We start from the raw sequence: 22,370 nt of genomic DNA on the forward strand, positions 1-22,370 counted from the left end.
TTACTTGAGCAACCTTTTAAAAATATACATGCTTGCCGGGCGCGGTGGCTCAAGCCTGTAATCCCAGCACTTTGGGAGGCCGAGGCGGGTGGATCACAAGGTCGAGAGATCGAGACCATCCTGGTCGACAGGGTGAAACCCCGTCTCTAATAAAAATACAAAAAATTAGCTGGGCATGGTGGTGTGTGCCTGTAATCCCAGCTACTCAGGAGGCTGAGGCAGGAGAATTGCCTGAACCCAGGAGGTGGAGGTTGCGGTGAGCCGAGATCGCGCCATTGCACTCCAGCCTGGGTAACAAGAGCGAAACTCCGCCTCAAAAAAAAAAAAAAATATATATATATATACATGCTCTGGGTCCTATCCCAAAATGTACAAATTAGAACCCCCAGGACCTTAGGAATTTTTTTTCTTTTTTTAGACAGGGTATTGCTCTGTCACCCAGGCAGGAGTGCGGTGGTGTGATCTTGGCTCACTGCAACCTCTGCCTCCTGGGTTCAAGTGATTCTTGTGCCTCTGCAACCCGATTAGCTGGGAATACAGGTGTGTGACACCACCTCTGGCTAATTTTTGTATTTTTAGTAGAGATGGGGTTTCGCCATATTGGCCAGGCTAGTCTGAAACTCCTGACCTCATGTGATCCACCTGCCTTGGCCTCCCAAAGTGCTGGAATTACAGGCATGAGCCATTGCACCCAGCCTGAAAAAGCCTGGCTAACATGGCGAAACCCTGTCTCTACTAAAAATACAAAAATTTGCTGGGCGTGGTGACAGGCGCCTCTAATCCCATCTACTTGGGAGACTGAGGCAGGAGAATCACCTGAACCCGGGAGGTAGGGAGGTTGCAGTGGGCTGAGATTGTGCCACTGCACTCTAGCCCGGGCAACAGAGGGAGACTACAGCTCAAAAAAAAAGTGTTTCTAAAAAGCCACTGTGAGATTCTGATGTCTGTCATGTTTGAAACCACTGATTTTCTTTTTCTTCTTCTTTTTTTAAGATAGAGTCTTATTCTTGTCACCCAGGCTGGAGTACAGTGGCACAAACTCAGCTCACTGCAATCTCCACCATCCTGGGTTCAAGCAAGTCTTGTGCCTCAGCCTCCCGAGTGGCTGGAATTACAGGCGTCTGTCACCACTCCAAGCTTTTTAAAAAAATTTTAATTTTTAGTAGAGAGGCAGGGTTTCACCATGTTAGCCAGGATGGTCTCAAACTCCTGACTTCAAGTGATTGACCCATCTTGGCCTCCCAAAGTGCTGGGATTACAGGTGTGACCCACCACACCTGGCTGAAACCATGATTTTCATACCATAAAATCATCAGTCTGAAACAAATCTGCCTTCTGTCATGAATAATACTTTGATAATGCATCAAAATGTGGACCTTCTAGTAACTGGTTGAATTTAAAACAGCTAATAACTGTTAAGATATTCTAAAGCATTTAATTAAAAAAAATTAACCCACTAAACTCTAAGAAAATGCATGCAATTTTTCTTAATGTTCTTAAGAATAATATAGTCTCTAAACATGTTTAATGATTTGCAATACTCATTTCTCCAAAGATCAGTAGTCCTGAAAAATTGATTCTCTCTAATTCAGAAGTGAGAGCCATGGGACTTCATAACAGGCATCACAAAGTATCTATTTTCAATCAGGAAATGGACTTCATCTCTCTAAGAGATATATCTATTTTACATCCAATTCTAATAAGCCTAAATAGTGTATTTACTCAGCATGTAGTATTTTAGAGGCTGTCCACAGTAAGAAAGAAGCAGTTACTGTCCTTTATTTATATCATATGAAAGAAACTGCAGGGGAAAAAATGGGAAAAAATAGGTAAAACTAAAGAAGTAAATACAAGAAAGGTGTTTAGGAGAATTTATTTAGGGACAAACAACTTTATAAGAGAATACTCTTGAGAGTAACACTATACCTAGCATAACACATGATATCTATCATCATGACACAATCATTAATAACATGTTGAAATCAAGTAAGACTAACCATTAAAAGTGGTTAAAATTAAAGGTTTCAATAACTAAAAATAAGTTTCAGTTACTTATGTAATAGCCCTATTACCTGATTATGCAGAATAAATCATACTTCTTTTTAAGTGCAATACCACTCAACGTTGTCCAGGCACTGATAACAATTTAATTTACTGAGAAGCTCTACCCTGTGAGAGCAGAGAGATTCAATCCTTTTCTTTTTAAGTGTACAGTCATCCCTTGGTATCCATGGGAGATTGGTTCCAGGGCCCTGGAGGATATCCAAATCTGAAGATGCTTAAGTTCTTTATATAAAATGGCATAGTATTTGCAGATAACCTATACATATCCTCCCATATACTTTAAGTCATCTCTAGATTACTTATAATACCTATACAACGTAAATGCTATATAAATTGTTATACTGTATTTTTACATTTGTATTTAATTTTCTTTTCTAAATATGTTCGATAGGCAGTTGGTTGAAAATATTGTACTAACCTTGACGATGCGGAACTTCATACAGAGGGCTTACTGTATATGGAATGTAAAACATACGATGTGCATGTATGTGTATACAATTTTTTTTTTCTGAGACAGAGTCTTACTCTGTTGCCCAGGCTGGAGGACAGCAGCATGATCTCAGCTCCACAACCTCTGCCTCCCAGGCTCAAGAATTTCTTCTGGGCCGGGCGTGGTGGCTCACGCCTGTAATCCCAGCACTTTGGGAGGCCGAGGCGGGTGGATCACGAGGTCAAGAGATCGAGACCATCTTGGTCAACATGGTGAAACCCCGTCTCTACTAAAAATACAAAAATTAGCTGGGCATGGTGGCGCACGCCTGTAGTCCCAGCTACTAGGGAGGCTGAGGCAGGAGAATTGCTTGAACCCAGGAGGCGGAGGTTGCGGTGAGCCGAGATCGCGCCATTGCACTCCAGCCTGGGTAACAAGAGCGAAACTCCGTCTCAAAAAAAAAAAAAAAGAATTTCTTCTGCCTCAGCCTCCTGAGTAGCTGGGAAACAGGCACACACCACTAGGCCCAGCTAATTTTTGTACTTTCAGTAGAGATGGGATTTCACCATGTTGGTCAGGCTGGACTTGAACTCCTGACCTCGTGATCCACCATGCTCGGCCATATAATTTTTATATACATATGTGTGTAACTAAGTTATAACATTTATACCACATTGTAAATTTTGTTTTCTATTTAAATTTTGTTTAAAAGGTTTTGTCCCATTATAAATTACATTAAGCTTTGTCTAAGAAAGCAGTATTTGAGGTAAGGACTAAGCAAAGAGGTTCTGGAGAAGTCTTTTTTGAGGGAAACAAGAAAGGAGAAAAGAAAAGAATGAAAAAAATAAAATTATATTAATTTGGTCACAGTGGATTAAAGTTTCTGTATAGTCTCTCTGGACTAGCAGAAAGCAGACAAAATATAATGCAACCCAGCCTGTTTACAGGTAAAGAAATAGAAATGATGGGTCTTGACAACATTTTTAGCAAAACCTAAAGAGTTACTCAGCTCTCAGGTCTGGAAATAAGCTGTGAATGACATTTATTAAAGAAAAGTTTCTAATATATTTAAAAGTGACTATAACAAAAATCAGAATCTCTGGCAATACATGACAATGTATGTTAATGGTTAAAAAAAAAAAAAAAAACTCATAATAGTTTTTTTTTTTTTTTTTGAGATGGAGCTTGCTCTGTCACCAGTAATCCCAGCACTAAGAATCTAAGAAGTCCTGTGGAGACAGTAAGAATCTAAGAGGTCCTGTGGAGAAGTTCTATAAAGGCTGAGAATTATAACTGAGTTTTTGGAAGTCCATTTAAATTCTACTTGGTCTAAATCTAAAATTCTGAGACCAGGTGCCTCTGAGCTCGAGTAGTGAGCAGGGGGGTGGTTTACATTAGATGCCCAGGTACCTTCCTTATTCAAACATCAGGAAAGACCTATATGTAGGACTGCAGTTCTGAATGTCTGTTTATCATTTTTTTGTGTAAGACCATAGTTACATGCTTATCAAATACATCTAACTGCTTCTGCATTAAGAACTACCACACATTATTTGAAATTTGGTAGGTATGACCAAAAACAGAGGGTTCAGATCATCTCTCCTTTTCAATTCTTCCCACTCTCTTACCTTGAGAGGTGGTACTTTTCGCACCTGGACCCTGTCCCCTCTGTTGAGAAAGGGCTGTGGTGAGACCTGAAATGGCTGCTGGTGCTGGCGATTCTCAGTGACACGTGGCCTCTTCTCCCAGCTCACAAGAACCTCTTCTTGGGTGAGGGAAGACTTCCTCTTGAGGCTTTCCAGGTTCTGATCAACAAGAGATGCTAGAGGTTCTTTCATAGTGGTCTCCTGTGGACCTGCTTCTGCTATGGGCTTCATCCCAGGACTAATGGGTTTGCTTGGCGATGTAACCAAAGACTCTTGGCTTTCACTTTTGTTATAATTAGAAGCTATGGTGAGATGATTCTTCTCAGATTCCTGTTCAGCAGAGGTGACTGGCTTCTGCTCCAAGAGATCCTCATCGTTTGGGCACTTGATGGGAAGAACGCTGCTAAGCTCATGTGTATTGAGAGCTGAGGAAAGCAGGGGCTCTGTGGATGTGGAGAAGTTTGGCTGCACTTCATCTTGGCTTTCACACTCTTCTTTTCTGCCTGGTGATGACGTATGCAATGCTTCTTCTTTACACTCTGACTGGGGGACTACTGGAACTATCCTGACAAGAGAGGCCTCTGATACAGGCATGGATTTTGGTTGTTCAGCTGGGGTTTTCTTTACTTTGGGATCGCTGGGAGAAGCTGTCAATTTCTTAGAATCTTCAAGGCTCAGGCCAGAACTAAAAAGGGGGGAAAAAAAAGATATTCTAGTTGAAATGTAGAAAAATCAGCTTATAGAACTTTTTTGAGATAGGCTCTCGCTTCATTGTCCAGGTTGGAGTGCAATGGCATAATCTTGGCTCACTGCAACCTCCACCTCCCAGGTTTAAGTGATTCTCCCACATGAGCCTGGGTCTACAAGTACACACCACTACACCCAGCTCATTTTCTGGTATTTTTTTGTAGAGATGGGGTTTTGCCAGGTTGCCCAAGTTGGTCTCAAATTGCTGGGCTCAAGTGATCTATCCACCTCAGCCTCCCAGAGCATTGGGATTACAGGTGTGAGTCACTGTGCTTGGCCACAACTTATGGAACTCCTTTTTTTGAGAGAGTCTCGCTCTGCCACCAAGGTGGAGTGCAGTGGCAGGATCTCTGCTCACTGCAACATCTGCCTCCCAGGTTCAAGCGATTCTTCTGCCTCAGCCTCCAGAGTAGCTGGGACTACAGGTACAAGCCACCACGCCCAGCTAATTTTTGTATTTTTAGTAGAGATGGGATTTCACCATGTTGGCCAGGAGGGTCTTGATCTCTTGACCTCGTGATCTACCCACCTTGGCCTGCCAAAGTGCTAGGATTACAGGCATGAGCCACGGTGTCAGGCTGCTTATGGAATTCTTAACCTCAAGAGGAATCTTTCCTAAATGACTGTGAAGGAGATGGATAAATACTAGTTGGAGACAAGGAAAAGGAGCGCTTAGTTCTCAAGCTGTGGTTATGGGTCTCCTTAAGGGCTGCCACTGGTGTGCAGAAGGAAGGAAGGGAGACTAACAAGTAGGAGTCTAGGTGTTCAATCCTATTTCAAACCAAACATTTCCACTACTATCTATTTAAATGTCCCATTACAATTTCATTGTTGGACCTTTTATTGGGGGAAAAAACTGATTTAGGCTACAGCCCCTTTTAAACAGAATTTATCTCTTGATTCAGCTATGTACATCTCCCAGCATGCCTTTTAAAGAGGAGAGGCTGTTTAATCACAGGTTAGTTCTAATAGTCCATGTTACAAAATTCCTAAGATTCCGTAGTGATTCTGGATAGCTACATTTTGGGATAATTAGCTACTATAAAGAGTGGACAGAACCTCAGTATTCTGTCCGGGTGCAGTGGCCTGTCTGTAATCCCAGTACTTTGGGGGCCAAGGAAGGCAGATCACCTAAGGTCAGGAGTTCTAGACCAGCCTGGCTAACATGGTAAAACCGCATCTCTACTAAAAATACAAAATTTGCCAGACATGGTGGTGCGTGCCTATAATCCCAGCTACTTGGGAGGCTGAGGCAGGAGAATTGCTTGAACCTGGGAGGCAGAGGTTACAGTGAGCCTAAGATCATGCTATTGCACTCCAGCCTGGGCAACAAAAGGGAAACTCCATCTCAAAAAAAAAGGAACTTCAGTATTCTTCTGTCTTATAAAGTAACCAGAAGAAAAGCCAATCTTTTCAAAGAACAGAACTCTTAATTCAAGATTTTTTTAAAAATTTATTTTTAAAGAAACCATCTCACCTACAATGACAGTTATAAGGGTAAAGGATTATGAGTAATCTAATTCTGTGAACCTGTGATTTATAATAAGAAAAAAAACTCCCTAAAGAAGAATCGGTGAGACAAAAAAACCAGAAGGAAACTAGGGCCTAGATTTTCTGTTAAGGTAATGAGATAAAGCACTACATGACATATATGCAAGAAATAACATTTGGTTTATAGAACCTGTCCTAATATTACCTCTGCCCATAGTAGCTTTCAAAGAATTGTTCTTTCCATGGCTCCACTTTTTTCTCCTTCTCAATCTCTTGCCGAATTCTCACCTGCATCTCAGGTGTAAACTCACCTGTAATGTACCCAAAAAAGGATATTCAATGGAAAAATGCTATTTGCAACACACATGTAACTCTTTATAAATCATGAAAGACTCATGCAGGAATCAGAATACTAACATGTGAAAGTAACCAAAACTTCCCAAAGCTCCTCACTGTAAAGGAGGACCTAAATGCCACTAGGTGAAATAAAAGTGTTTGCACACCACTCCATGTAGCTTTCAGTACTCATCTGAGGCTGACAGAGCCTTTTCCCCGGGGCTTCCCTGTGGTACCTTCCTCAAGCTCCAAACATCACATTCCATACAGATTTATTTTATTTCTTACTTTGAACTTCCAATTTATTTTCCACTAAAAAAAAAAAAAAAGTGATGTGTTTTCAATAAACTACACCACTAGACATTTTTACTATTTTAAAGTTCAGTTTCTCCAAGGCAACTTAATTTTAGGCCTTCTACCTCTAACTGCATAAAGAAAAGCTGTGGCCCGACTTAAAAGCATTTGAGATTCCCATAAAAAGGTAGGGGGGAGTTATTTTTGAGTTGTCAGTTTTCTAATTGTTCTAGAAACTGTACCAGGCTAATGCTCTAGCAAGAAGGTACTCAACATGTGAAAAACCCAGCTGCTCTGAATATGCCATTTATTTGCATATGCTACCAACCACCTCAATCCTTCCCACTCCATCAGCAGACAACAGTGAATGTGCTTGGTAGGCCATCTTCAAACTTGTGTCTCAGATAGGCTGCTCCCTTTTATACTCTAATACCCAGGACATCAAGGAATAAAAGGTAGAAATGGCAGAATTTGAAGTTTAAGACCTCCTGGGGGTGAGAAGAAGGAAAGGAAAAGTATTGTTAGAGGACTGTGAACATCACAGTCGTGGGCAAAGGATTGGGAAAAGAGGGATTTAGCTTTCAGAAACCAACCCAGAACTTCTGATGTTGAGTCTACTGTGTATCCGAAAATAAGGAATAAAATGTATTGAACTCTGTTCACATACGTACGGTGTTCCAAGTTTTTGTTGCTCATAAAATACGATCACATGACTATAGGTATAGCAGTCACTGCTTGCATGTTAAAAAAAATGTAACACTGATAATAACTGTAGTATCACTGCTGACAGTGCCTACTTACAAAAAAGTGGGGGCTGAGGAGGTAAATCCTTTACCAATTTATTCTTAAAGAAAGGTATTGGTAACTGGTATGTTTTAATGTTTCTGGAAAAAAAAAATGGCTGGGGGGGGGGTGTCTCTGCCTCAAAAAACCTATAGGAAAAATAAAGGACCAAAGTAATCAGAGCAAGAGATCCCTTCTACATAGAACTTCCTCTAAAAGAAGCGGATGGGAAAAAGTCAACAACTTCAAGAAACAACCTAGATTAATTTATTAGCTATTCATTTAACTCGAATTGTTAGGGATCTGACAGAAAATAAGCATTGCATAGCATTCCTAATGTGCTCTTTACAAATGTATATATTTTAGAGTCTCTCACACTTGTTTTAGGCTATTCTTTGGTATATGACTTTTCTCTTTTTTTTTTTTTTCTTTGAGACGGAGTTTCGCTCTTGTTGCCCAGGCTGGAGTGCAATGGCGCGATCTCGGCTCACCGCAACCTCCGCCTCCTGGGCTCAGGCAATTCTCCTGCCTCAGCCTCCTGAGTAGCTGGGATTACAGGCAAACGCCACCATGCCCAGCTAATTTTTGTATTTTTAGTAGAGACGGGGTTTCACCATGTTGACCAGGATGGTCTCGATCTCTTGACCTCGTGATCCACCCACCTCGGCCTCCCAAAGTGCTGGGATTACAGGCTTGAGCCACCGCGCCCGGTGGTATATGACTTTTCAAGTGCTACTTTTTATTCTATGTATACTGAAAAACAGATGTAATAAAAATAATTCAGCCAGTGGTTTTACTTATGGCTGCATATTAGAATCGTTAGGGAAAACTTTGAAAAAAGAAAACTAGGTCGCTTTCTCTCAGTGGATCCCTGCGGCAGCGTGATGGCGGAGCTGCGTCATCCACAGCATAGACCTAGCGGGCACAGCCTCCCTTTGGGACAACTCTGGGCCTCCTCCACGTATTTCAGGACAGCCATGCCGGGGTGCGTGTCCACCAAGAGACTGAGCAAGAGTGTCTGTGATGAGCTCTGGTGCCACCAGAGGGCGCCTGAACCCACTCCTGACCAACTTCCCTCTCTGGTACCAGAAGCAGCCAGGAGCTTGACTTCCTCGGCAGCACGAGGGTCCTGTCAACTAAGCATTGTTCATGGTGTGTCCCCAACAAAGTGTCAGAGCCTTTAACCTAGACCTTCCAATGGAAACAAAACAAAACCAGTATAGTCATAAAAGAAGAACATTTTCCACGAACTGTGTGTGGATTCATCCCCTAAACCAGATGATGAAGACTTGACTTACTACCAAGGTTACAGTATCCTATTAACCCAAAATGAAATCTCAAATGTCTTCGATTCTGCATAAAACCCATGCTGGCCCCTCAGTGGAAAATATCAACCATGAATTCTGGGTCTCTTCACTTCACCTTCACACCACCGATTTCCGTCACACTGCCTGTGCTTATTACCATCTATGTCTAGTATTAGACTGGACTCCTACGGAAGAGGAACTCACATTCATTTCTGGGTCCCGAGAGCAAAACTCCCAAGTGTAATTAAGGAAAGAACTCCAATTCTTTCAAGTTCTGAATTCCTGGTCCTTTCAAAAATGGCAATGTGTATTCAAGCTCTGCTTGTTTTCTTGATTCAGTTCTCTCCCTTACAAATAGGCCAGGAAGGCAAAAATGTCTAGAGATTACTCCCTCATGATAATATCTGCAAATAAAACTTTTAGACCTAACTTTATACAAATAAAATTTTCATGATACCTTTAAAAAAAAAAAAAAAAGAAAAAAGAAAACTAGTAAAGTTCAGACACTAATCCAGAGCAATAAAAACAAAATAATTGACAGTGGTGTCTGTACATCAGTATTTTTAAAAACATCACAGGTGTTTTTCAATAGTAGAGATGAAGAACTACTAGTAATGACAGACACTACATGCAGTGCCTACACACAGTCAGTCATCAGAAGCACGGCACACATGGCAGACCAGTGATTGTAGTCAGTAATTCTACGTCATGATCCATACTTACTAAAATGTTTTGACTGCCAATTAACTGTACATTTCAAATGGCTGAATTTTATGTTATATGAAATATACCTCAATGAAGTGATCTTTTTACAAGTTCTCACTGATTCCTTTTACTATTAGTTTCATTAAGGCTAGGCAGTGATAAACAGGTTATTTCATTGCTTACCGAACTGGGATGCAAAGCACCATAAAATGACTAATTCTATACTCTTATTAGGGAGCCTACTGAAACTTCAATTCCTAGGCATTAATGTAGAATTGCTGAATCAGAGTCTTTAGGAACAGGGCCCCAAAATCTGTATTTTTATTTTCTTAGAAGACTTTATATCATTAAAGAAGCATTTTGCTGGACTCCATCTGGTGTTAATCTGGTTACACAGGCTCCAGATAGAAGTCTAATAACGTGTTTCACAAAGGATAGCTAATTCTATCCTATAGAAACATCCTGTCCTTTACCTTCCAAAATTGCTTAATTACCTGATGAAGAAGAGAGGTGCTCCGAGTGCACACACCGCCTGGGAGACACATTAGGTAGAATACTTACCTTCTGAAAGTCTTTCCTTCCAGCCTTGGGCTGCTGAAGTGAAGAACTCATTGTTAAGGGCTGAGCCATTTAACTTCATTAAACCATCTGGACCAACCTGGGTCAAAGAATAAGCCAAGGAAAGCTTACAAAGAAAGTGAAAGGTATCATGTAGTATTTGACTTCCCTTTCATTTTAGAAAAGAATGTATGTGTATTACATTCCTTTCCTATTTACCTTTCCTCACTCCTTTCTCTCCATTCACGTCCATTCCCTAACAATTAAAGATCTACTCACAGAACCACACATAGAATGCTGGAACAACTATTTCTACTGGCTATTCACCCAGTAGAAAATAAAACTGAATCCCAGATTCAGATTAAAAAAAAAAAAGATGATGAATTAAAAATCTAAATGTCAATTTTAAGTCAAAAATAGTTCCTTTTGAAGAAAATTAAGAAAATGATTTGGACATCCTTAAGACTGAGGAACTCTTCTTAACCCACTTAACTTTCTAAGCCTATGTGGGTTGACAGCATTTCCCCATGGTTCTACAGCAGAAATTGGTACACTTTCTATTAAGGGATAGACCACAAATACTTAAATTTTGCAGGCAATATGGCTTGATTTCAGCTACTCAACTCTGCCACTGTAGCACAAAAGTAGCTATGGACAATATGAAAACTAACAGGAGTGGCTTTAAGTCAATAAAACTTTATTTTATTTTATTTTATTTTATTTTATTTATTTTTTTTTTTTGGAGACGGAGTTTCGCTCTTGTCACCCAGGCTGGAGTGCAATGGCACGATCTCGGCTCACCGCAACCTCCGCCTCCTGGGTTCAAGCAATTCTCCTGCCTCAGCCTCCTGAGTAGCTGGGATTACAGGCATGCACTACCATGCCCAGCTAATGTTTTGTATTTTTAGTAGAGACGGGGTTTCACTATGTTGACCAGGATGGTCTCGATCTCTCGACCTTGTGATCCGCCCGCCTCAGCCTCCCAAAGTGCTGGGATTACAAGCTTGAGCCACCGCGCCCGGCTATTTTATTTTTTTGAGACGGAGTTTCGCTCTTGTGACCCTGGCTGGAGTGCAATGGCGTGATCTCGGCTCACCGCAACCTCCGCCTCCTGGGTTCAGGCAATTCTCCTGCCTCAGTCTCCTGAGTAGCTGGGATTACAGGCGCGCGCCACCATGCCCAGCTAATTTTTTGTATTTTTAGTAGAGACGGGGTTTCACCATGTTGACCAGGATGGTCTTGATCTCTTGACCTTATCATCCACCCACCTCGGCCTCCCAAAGTGCTGGGATTACAGGCTTGAGCCACTGCGCCCGGCCTAATAAAACTTTATTAATTAGGCGGTCAGCTAGAAATTGCCTAGTGGGCTATAGTTTGCTGACTGCTGATTCATACTCTAGAGAATTGGTACAAGGGTAATGGAGTTCCCTATAAGAGCAGTTAATCCAGCCTCCACTTGAGTATTCCAGTGATAAAGCAAGTTACTCCACTATAAGCCAATCTATTCTGCAGTTTAATTCTCCAATTGTAAAAAAGTTATTTTAACCCTAAATCTGCTTTCTGTAAAACAAAGTTTACCTCTTCTATATCATGGGCCTTCAAATATATTGAAAGAGAGGTGTTTTCATCCAAACCTATGTTTTTCTCTGGTCTAAATATTTTTCTACTGCTCATTGCTAGATATTCCACACACTGACGTATGACTTCCAACTTTTCATTCTAGTGACAATTAGAATTCTTTAAACATTCTAAATTTCATCTGACAATAGTTTGTATTTCACTTAATCGAAATTCCATATTCTCTACACATAAGGACAATATTACTCAGATTAATGTGAGCTCCAACCATATTAACAAGGACAATATTACTCAGATTAATGTGGGCTCCAACCATATTAACAACTGAAAAAGACTAGCCAAGTAACCTCCTATTAAGAATATCCCTCCAGGATTGCACTCTATGGGAAAATGAACTAGAAAACCTCCAAGATTCCTTTTAATTCTAAAATTGTATGTGGCAATCCTCAAGACTCAGAGGTTGATAAAGGATATCAGTCAAAAGATAGTTCTGAGGAAACAGCATTAGAATTCCATAACCAGGCCCTCATATTGGGTCCTGTACTAGTATTCCCAGTCCAACAACCTTGAGTCTTAAAAAAACAAAACAAAAAAACAAGATGAGAGCAATCTTCAAGAGGTTCTCTTAGAACTGCTGAAACTTCAGTCTCCTAACTTGTCCTAACCAAGAACTGGCATCCTCAATGCTGTAATTTCTCCAAGAAGAGTTAAAATAGGGAAAACAGTCACCGAGAAGGACTACTTCTTTGTCCCTACTGCTGTAAGAATATCTCATTTATTTGCACTCTCTGGACAATGGACTCTGAACTTCTTTGACATGTTCTGATTCATAGCACTACGAAATTGATATCAAGGTAGTTTCTAGTAGAAAGATGATTTTCAGAATTACAAAGACTTAGTTTTAACTTTATGAGTCAATTAGCTAATAATGAATTCTGTAGCTTATTCTCTATTATCCTCTTACTATGAACAAGAGAGTATAATAGTCCTTTTACTGTAAACTAAGGAAAATAACTCTTTCATCATTTTAATAAAAATTCTTAAAAGTTGGGGGTTGGGGGAACCTATCACATTACTTAGAACATAGTTGGTATTTGGAAATAATACATTTTTTAAAAATCTCAGAAGTGAAGAAAGCTTAACAAATCATAATTGTTCTATCTTCCTTTTACAGAGGAGGAAACAGAAGATCAGAAGGGGAAGTGACTTGGTATACCGTTTTCATTGATGAAAGCCAGAGTCTCAGACTTTTACTTTATTCCTGACCAAGCTAAATCACTAAATCTCTCTGGTCCCTGCCTTGATGCTTGCCAAACCTTTGGCATTTCTTTTTGCTACTTTTTTTTTTTTTTTTTTTTTGAGACGGAGTTTCGCTCTTGTTACCCAGGCTGGAGTGCAATGGCGCAATCTCAGCTCACCGCAACCTCCACCTCCTGGGTTCAGGCAATTCTCCTGCCTCAGCCTCCTGAGTAGCTGGGATTACAGGCACGTGCCACCATGCCCAGCTGATTTTTTGTATTTTTAGTAGAGACAGGGTTTCACCATGTTGACCAGGATGGTCTCGATCTCTTGACCTTGTGATCCACCTGCCTCGGCCTCCCAAAGTGCTGGGATTACAGGCTTGAGCCACCGCGCCCGGCCTACTTTTGTTTTTTTTAAAGCGTAACTTACACTGGGTTTTCTTTATTATGAAAGTTATAAATGTTTTTCTTAGAAAAATGTAACAAAAATGCAAACAGCAAACATTCCTAAGTACACCACTGTTATACCATGTTGTACTGTCTTTCTAGCTGTATTTATTTATCTGGACCCATGTTTTTGGCTTATTCTTGACATTTTACCATGTTGGCCAGGCTGATCTCGACTCCTGACCCTCAGGTGATTCGCCCTCCTTGGCCATCCAAAGTGCTGGGATTATAGGCATAAGCCATCACATCTGGCCCTCCTCCTGAATTTCATTCTATGGATATCTTACATCCTAATTCAGTCAAATTAATTCTGTAATGTTGAAATTCTGGTAGGAGAATTTTTTCCTTTTCTTCAGAAGCCTTATGAAGCCCACCTATTAAGAAACTTAGGTAAAAATATTCTTACTTCTCACTTAGTACCATTAATACCACTTTACAAGTATACATAAACAGCTGTTTAAAAATCTTAAGGAGTTCAGTGACGCACCTGTCGATCTACCTCTGGGAGCAGTAAAAGCAGTCGCTGTTGGCAGTCTCCAGGAAGGACTGAAAATGTGTGCTTGTTGATCAGTGCTCGCAGATTTGTATTAACCAGAATGGAGTCCGGTGTCTCAACATCGATGTCGGCACATTTGGTTCTTTTCATTTGTCCTACAAAAACATGGAAAAGGATCATTTGGGCCTCCCTCACAAGTCCTATGTCTATATAAACTGTAGCTTTCTGTGCAGTATAAAAAAACCCACAGGTTGTATTTAAATATCACACTGTGAAGAAAAGAAGGTAACACTTAAAATCTTAGGATATTCTTCCAAAACTAACAAAACAAGTTTTGCTCATTTATAGAGGATAAAAGAATATAATGTAGTATCTTCTCTGAAAAAATCGAACAAGGTCGGTAAAAGTGGGTCTTTTACCATACTAAAACTTCATTTTATGTTTGAGACTAGACTATTTCCCCCCAAAAGAACTGAGAAAGTTTATGATACAAAGAATGTCTAAGAAAGAAAACTCAAAATCTATAAATCATACTGACATCCTTTGCCATGAATTTTTTTTTTCCACTGATTTTAATTTACATTGACTAAAAATGTTACGATTTAATAGCTTAGCAGTTTCAGGAAATCTGTCCATAACCAGAAGGTTACAGTCTTTAGAAAAACTGAGTACACAAGGGATTAAAATGTAAAAAGAATTTACACACACACACACACACACACACACACACACACACACACGCGCGCGCGCGCGCGCACAAGACTAACTTCAAAAAAAACATTTGCGGCCGGGCGCGGGGTGGCTCATGCCTGTAATCCCAGCACTTTGGGAGGCCAAGGCGGGTGGATCACGAGGTCAAGAGATCGAGACCATCCTGGTCAACATGGTGAAAACCCGTCTCTACTAAAAAATACAAAAAAATCAGCTGGGCATGGTGGTGAGTGCCTGTAATCCCAGCTACTCAGGAAGCTGAGGCAGGAGAATTGCCTGAACCCAGGAGGCGGAGGTTGCAGTGAGCCGAGATCGCGCCATTGCACTCCAGCCTGGGTAACAAGAGCGAAACTCTGTCTCAAAAAAAAAAAAAATATTTGCAAGCCATGACAAAAGGTTGCTATTCTTCATATGAAAATAGCAAGCTGGGTGTGGTGGCTCAAGCCTGTAATCCCAGCACTTTGGAAGGCTGAGGCAGGTACATCACCTGAGGTCAGGAGTTCGAGACCAGCCTGGCCAACATGGTGAAACCTTGTCGCTACCAAACATATAAAAATTAGCTGGGTGTGGTGGTGGACACCTGTAATCCCAAACACTCAGGAGGCTTAGGCAGGAGAATTGCTTGAACCTGGGAGGCAGAGACTGCAGTGAGACAAGATTGTGCTATTGTACTCCAGCCTAAGCGAGAGAGTAAAACTCCATCTCAAAAAAAAAAAAGAAAAAGAAAAAAGAAAACAGCAATTACAAATCAATAAGAAAAAGACATGGAGAAACACTGTCTCTTCTAAAAATACAAAATTAGCCAGGTGGTGATGCACACCTGTAATCCCGGCTACTCAGGAGGCCGAGGCAGGAGAATCGCTTGAACCCAGGAGGCTGAGGCTGCAGTAAGTCAAGATAGTGCTACTGCACTCCGGCCTGGGTGACAGAGCGAGACACTGTGTCCAAAAAAAAAAAAAAAAGCAAGCTGACTTCATATTAACAAGCTTGATCCATCAAGTACAAAATTCTGTGTTGAACAAGTAGAATATATTTATAAAATTCAGTATTAGGTCAAAAAAAGTAGGTCTCAGTAAATTTTGAATAATAGTAGTGCAGTAACAGCAGTAACAGGAGCGGCAAACTCATATAGGGCTTCCTAAGTGCCAGACACTATCCTAAGCATTTACATATATTTGCTCATTTTTTCACACAAGCCTATGAAGTAGGTAACTATTACCATCCCATTTCACAGGTGAAGAAAATAAGGCCCAGATATGATAATGCCCAAATTACACTATTAAGTTAGTGTAGGAATTTAAACTCAGACATTTTGATTTTAAAGTCTGTTGTTTACAATTACTACATAGGCATAAGCATCACACAGTCCATGACATCTGACCAGAGGCTTCATAACAAATAGGTAAAACAAAAATCTCTATATATGTGGAAATTAACAACAACAAACCAAAAAAACTTCAAAATAACTCCTGGGACAAAGAATAAATTACAATAAAATTTCAAATCTTTTCAAAGTGAATGATAATAAAAACTGTCTAAGAGGTAAATGCTGTTTATAAATTCAAACAGTAGCTAAAGACGCAAAATGAAAAATGAAGGTTTCTACATTCAAACCCCAACCCTCCTGCCAGAAATGACTTTTTTTTTTTTTTTTTTGAGACAGAGTTTCGTTCTTGTTACCCAGGCTGGAGTGCAATGGCGCGATCTCGGCTCACCGCAACCTCCGCCTCCTGAGTTCAGGCAATTCTCCTGCCTCAGCCTCCTGAGTAGCTGGGATTACAGGCACACACCACCATGCCCAACTAATTTTTTGTATCTTTAGTAGAGATGGGGTTTCACCATGTTGACCAGGATGGTCTCAATCTCTTGACCTCATGATCCACCCGCCTCAACCTCCCAAAGTGCTGGGATTACAGGCTTGAGCCACTGCGCCTGGCCCAGAAATGACATTTTAAATTTGATGACACGAAATCACAATGTACGCGTTAATCATATTTAGTTTTTAATTTTCACTAAATATCTTGAACATTTTTCAAATTATCACCTACAAATCCATCTTTTCTTTTAAAAAAGCTGCATCATATTCCAACATATACCCTACTGGTGTCCAATCTTTTGGCTTCCCTGGGCCACAATGGAAGAATTGTCATAAGCCACACATAAAATATACTAACACTAATTGATGAGCTATAAAAAATAGGTAAATAAATAAAAAAATCACACAAAAAAACCCCTCATTATGTTTTAAGAAAGTTTATGAATTCCAGGGCCACATGCAGCCCATGGCAGGTTGGGCAAACTTGCTATATAACATGATTAATTTAAATGGAATACTATTGATGATAAAGGTAAATGGCTACCAGTCTTTTGTTTGTACTGATACAAACAATGTTGCAATGTCTCTATAAACTTTTGAAAAGCAACAAGTTTTCAAAAGAATTAATGGAATTGGGCTGTCAATCTTCCTTGACTAATTTTCACTATTTACGCATTCATTGTACCTGCATATTACAGCCAAACTTCAGTTAAAATGTTAACTTTTTACAAGACTGGGAAGTAGTTATGAATTATTTTCTAGTATTGATCAAACTCTACTGTGAAGATACTTTTGTGCCTCAAAGTGGTCAGTTTTTTTTTTTTTGAGATGGAGTTTCAGTCTTGTTACCCAGGCTGGAGTGCAATGGCACGATCTTGGCTCACCGCAACCTCCGCCTCCTGGGTTCAGGCAATTCTGCCTCAGCCTCCTGAGTAGCTGGGATTACAGGCACGCACCACCATGCCCAGCTATTTTTTTGTATTTTAAGTAGAGATGGGGTTTCACCATGTTGACCAGGATGGTCTCAATCTCTTGACCTTGTGATCCACCCGCCTCTACCTCCCAAAGTGTTGGGATTACAGGCGTGAGCCACCGTGCCCGGCCTCAAAGTGGTCAGTTTAAGTCCTCTAATTTTAGTGAAGATGGCTTAACCCAAGTGTTTTCAATTTAGGTTGCCTTAATCTATTATATTATACTTGAAACCTGAGTTATGTTTATTTTTCTGACCAAATCTGGGATGTAAAAATATATATTATCAATTTTACAGAAGTTAAATAAAAATGAAAAGTGTCAGGTAGAAAGTATTTTATGGGCCGGGCGTGGTGGCTCAAGCCTGCAATCCCAGCACTTTGGGAGGCCGAGGCGGGTGGATCACGAGGTCGAGAGATCGAGACCATCCTGGTCAACATGGTGAAACCCCGTCTCTACTAAAAATACAAAAAATTAGCTGGGCATGGTGGCGCGTGCCTGTAATCCCAGCTACTCAGGAGGCTGAGGCAGGAGAATTGCCTGAACCCAGGAGGCGGAGGTTGCAGCGAGCCGAGATCGCGCCATTGCACTCCAGCCTGGGTAACAAGAGCGGAACTCCGTCTCAAAAAAAAAAAAAAAAAAAAAGAAAGAAAGTATTTTATGTAAATTAGCTAATTTAGTTTTATCATTTATGTTTTACACAACTTCCTCCATGTGTTTTGAAAATAGTCATTGTAGCTATGTTACAAAAATTCCCACACTATTTCCCTTAATGCTCATTTGCTTGAAAGATGATGGACTTTTGCTTACTTCTCAGCCATTAGGTCAAACTTAAATAAACAGAAACAGTGCTTTCTTTTTTTATGGTTAATTTTTCCTAGTTTTCCATGGAAGTTAGAAATTCCTGGTCCATACTTTCCCAATTTTGTACCTCTATATTTCTTTTGGAATTTACTAAAACTGCAATTTTAACTGATTTAAGTAGAATATGGGCTCCATGAGGAAGAAATATTGTTCTTTTCATCACCATAGCCCTAGGACTCTCAATCTGTGTTTGGCATATTAGCATACCTTCTACAGATATTTGTTTAATAAATAAATATTTCTATCCTTAGCAGTAAAACTGATGATCAAAGGGTACATTCAGTTTAAATATGTGACATACTACCATTAAGAAAAATGTACAATCCCCTCTAGAATCAAACTAAGTTTTTTGTTTGTTTGTTTTTGTTTTAACAAAGCATTTGTCTGAAATACTGTTAATTCTGTTCTCATACTTAATAGTTTAGATCAGTCTGGAATACGTAAATGAATACAGAATAAATTTCCCTCAGAATGTGTCAGCACTGCTGCACTTTTAGCTTTCATGTTGCTGCTAAGGATGTCTGTATTCCCAAATCTTGAATCTTTCTATATGTAGTATTTTTCTTCATCTGGAGGCATTTTGTTACCTTCTCATGACCCTGGATATTTTGAGATTTTAAAAAGAATGTGCCTTGGCATAGGTTTCTTTTCACTCATGTTTCTTAATGCCTATTACACACTTTTAATCTGGAATTCTGTGGCTTTTGATTCTAAATAATGTTCTTATTGTGTTTCTTTCTATCACATTCTGTTCTTCCTTTCTGATACTCCTACTCGGTGAGACATTGTACAACCTAGATTGGTGTTCTAAGTTTCTTTCTTTTTCTCTCCTATGAACCTCTTTTTCACTTTAACAGATTTTTCTAAGAAATTTCTTCAGCTTTACTGAAACATTATCAAGATAATCTCTACTTAGCTGGAAACCTATACATTTGCCTGCAGAGTTTTTTCTAAGACTATTCAATGTCTTTAGGTACCAATCCACCAATGTCAAGCTGGAGCATGATGGGAAGAAGAAGGTAGTGGTGTTAGAAATATGCCTTGTTAGTAGAATTTTGAAAGCCTAGGAGGAGAATCCCTATTCAATATTTACATTTTACTTGATTTTCCAGATTTCAGTATAGTGCCTCCTCATCTGCCCCCAGCTATGTTTGATATCCCTGAATTTGGAGTTTCTCTGGTTCAAATTTCACCTCAAAATAAACCTCCTGTCTTCTGCTTGGGTAAGGCATCAAACTGCCTCTTACTAACTTTCAAACAAGATTCCCCGCTTCTCTTCTGTAACACATATCTCCAATTCTGGAGCCTTCCTGGTGTTCTACAGCCTTATGTGGCTTGCTTATCCCTAGCAACTGCTCTTCAGCTCAGTGAAAAATTCTATCCAGTTTTCAACTCTCAAAATGTGCTGACATCACTTGCCCAGCTGTGGTCTTGTTTTATTAGCCTGTATGGATTTTATCTGCTGTATTTCCATATTTTCATTTCAGTGGGATTTCAGAAGAAACAGAAAAAGGTTCAGAAAAAAAGTTGTCATATATATTTAATTATAACCCTTTTCTTTCTTTCTTTACACAGAAATAAAACTTGAATAATATCGGACAAAGCAACCTATTGGCAGAAAGGGAAATAAACCACAAAATGGTTGACAATAGATCTTTCTCTGAAATAAAGTTTGTTAAGAGGAAGACAGGAAGAACATGAATACTGTAAAGAGCTCAAAGGTAAACAGGATAACAGGAGAAAGACATATTAAACCAATTCTGTTCCTGTTACTTTTCATTTCTTAAAAGTAATCATGTTACCAACAACAAAACTTATGGCTAACCTTTGCTATGTAACTCAAATCTAAGTTTTAAGTACCTAAGCCAGGTAGCTGATGAATTTCAAACATGTAGCTGATAAACCATGGCAAAGAAAACTGAAGTCTTTGTAAGCAAACTTACTCGTATGGAGTCTCTCAGATCTCTGGAATGACTTCTTCCCCAAGCCTAACAAAGGATTTTCCACTTTAACTGACGAAGAAAAGCTGGAGTTTGAGTTTTGAGGGCTGCTTGATGGTCCATCAGATTGCTTTCCTTCCCATATTGCTAGGAGAAAAAAATATGTAAAGACTGGTAGCACTGAGATTATAGACAGAATCAATCAATCAGTCATTCAACATTCACTAAATGAAGTTATGTATGAGGCAATGTGACCCTCCCTAATGTGTTTTGAGTTTGAGAATTAAAGTCAAAGAGTAAAATAAAACCCTGTTTTTCCTCCCAGCATACTATTTGCTTCTGGTGGCAAATTTCCTTTCTCATAAAAATGCAGTTCTGTAAGATTCAGAATGAGTCTGGCAAGCCCATAGTATCAGCTTATGGTAGGTATCAAACTGAATTATGTAAAAGTCTGTATCTAGAAAGTCTAGAGTAGAAACAAAACAAGCAACCAGGACAAAAGATCCAAAGGCCTTATAGACATGTCCAAAGGTAGTATGTATTCTCAGGAAAACGTGTTTTTACAGAAAACTGGCTAAGAATTTAGTCTGAGCCTCTTGGAAACATCAGATTTTAAGGTTGCTGATTAGAGGTTTTCAAATATTATTAGATTAGACCATCTTGAAAGCCAGTCATTGATTTCCTTCTTAAATGCAGTCCCAGTGGTAACATTTTTTTGTAAACAAGGTCTCACTCTGTCATCCAGGCTGTAGTGCACTGGTGAGATCAGGGCTAATGGCAGTCTTGACCCCTCAGGCTCAAGCAATCCTCCCACCTCAGCTTTCCGAGTAGCTGGGTCTACAGGTATGTACTACCACACCTGGCTAATTTTTTTTTTTTTTTTTTTTTTTTTGAGACAGGGTCTCACTATTTTGCCCAGGCTGGTCTCAAACTCCTAGGCTCTGAGGCTTTTTTTTTTTTTGCGGTGGAGGATGGGGTCTCGCTCTGATACCAGGCTGGAGTGCAGTGGTGCAATCTCGGCTCACTGCAACCTCTGAGGCATTTTTTGATAACTCCACGGTTATTTTGCATACAACTTTTCCCATTTATCCTAGAAGGATTTATATTGATGTTTTGACAGTACAAGGATTGTGTAAATAAATGTAATTTAAAAATGAATGGTATCATTAGCTGGGCATGGTGGCATGTGCCTGTAATCTCAGCTACTCAGGAGGCCGAGGCAGGGAGTTGCTTGAACCTGGGAGGCAGAGGTTTCAGTGAGCAGAGATCGAGCTACTGCACTCCAGCCTGGGCAACAGAGAGAGACTCTATCTCAAAAAAAAAAAAAAAAAAAAGTCATAAATAAATTAGGAAAACCAACACAAAAATACTAGGAAAAATAAACTTCCATTGAAAAAATGCCGAAACTGCCTACCAGGTTTGGCAGGTACAGAGTCACTGGCTGCTTTGACAGTCTTTAGAGAGAGATGCTGGTTGGAGGAGATGGATATGCTTGGCCTGCATTGCTGCTGCTGCTGCTGCTGCTGCTGCTTCTTCTGCTGTTGCTGCTTTAGTGCCTATAAAGATAAAACAGACTATAAGAAACAAAACAAATCAGTTTTTTAGTAATAATGTAAAGTAAATGACTTAATTTTTAAATGGCAAGAAGTATGCTGATCATTCAATATCTTTGCAATCTATCAAAGCAAACAAAAACCTAAATTAAGCCAACTATTCCTTTTTGGCCTTTTGACTAAGATCAAGTGTAGTATCTATTCTTATTGGTTTGAATTAAGCCAACTAAACACAAACCCTGAATGATTCTTAGAGTTTGGATAGTTTTTGTCAGTATCATTCCCTTATATAAATGTGAAAAGTAGTCATTAGCATTTTTTAGGACTTAAAATATCACTAGGTAAGCCAAAAACTTCCCAGTCTTGTAAGCAGAGACTGTATGCTTTCAATCAT

The 22,370-nt window shown here is 39.7% G+C and overlaps 1 protein-coding gene and 1 pseudogene across 4 annotated transcripts in view; one reads left to right on the plus strand and one right to left on the minus strand.

The window, feature by feature from the left end:
- ASXL2 (ASXL transcriptional regulator 2) overlaps positions 1 to 22,370 on the minus strand; it is a 159,080-nt gene that overhangs the window by 18,386 nt on the left and 118,324 nt on the right. For all 4 annotated transcript variants that reach the window (XM_074395096.1, XM_074395086.1, XM_074395090.1 and 1 more), the window contains 6 exons: positions 21,838 to 21,979; positions 20,427 to 20,570; positions 14,115 to 14,278; positions 10,365 to 10,461; positions 6,584 to 6,689; positions 4,123 to 4,825 (listed from right to left, as the gene is read on the minus strand). In XM_074395096.1, coding sequence (XP_074251197.1) covers positions 4,123 to 4,825; positions 6,584 to 6,689; positions 10,365 to 10,461; positions 14,115 to 14,278; positions 20,427 to 20,570; positions 21,838 to 21,979 — 1,356 coding nt within the window. The remainder of the gene's footprint in view (positions 1 to 4,122; positions 4,826 to 6,583; positions 6,690 to 10,364; positions 10,462 to 14,114; positions 14,279 to 20,426; positions 20,571 to 21,837; positions 21,980 to 22,370) is intronic.
- Positions 22,136 to 22,229, plus strand: LOC120361860 (U2 spliceosomal RNA; annotated as a pseudogene).

Source organism: Saimiri boliviensis, chromosome 1 (assembly GCF_048565385.1).
Source record: "Saimiri boliviensis isolate mSaiBol1 chromosome 1, mSaiBol1.pri, whole genome shotgun sequence".
NCBI lineage: Eukaryota > Metazoa > Chordata > Mammalia > Primates > Cebidae > Saimiri > Saimiri boliviensis.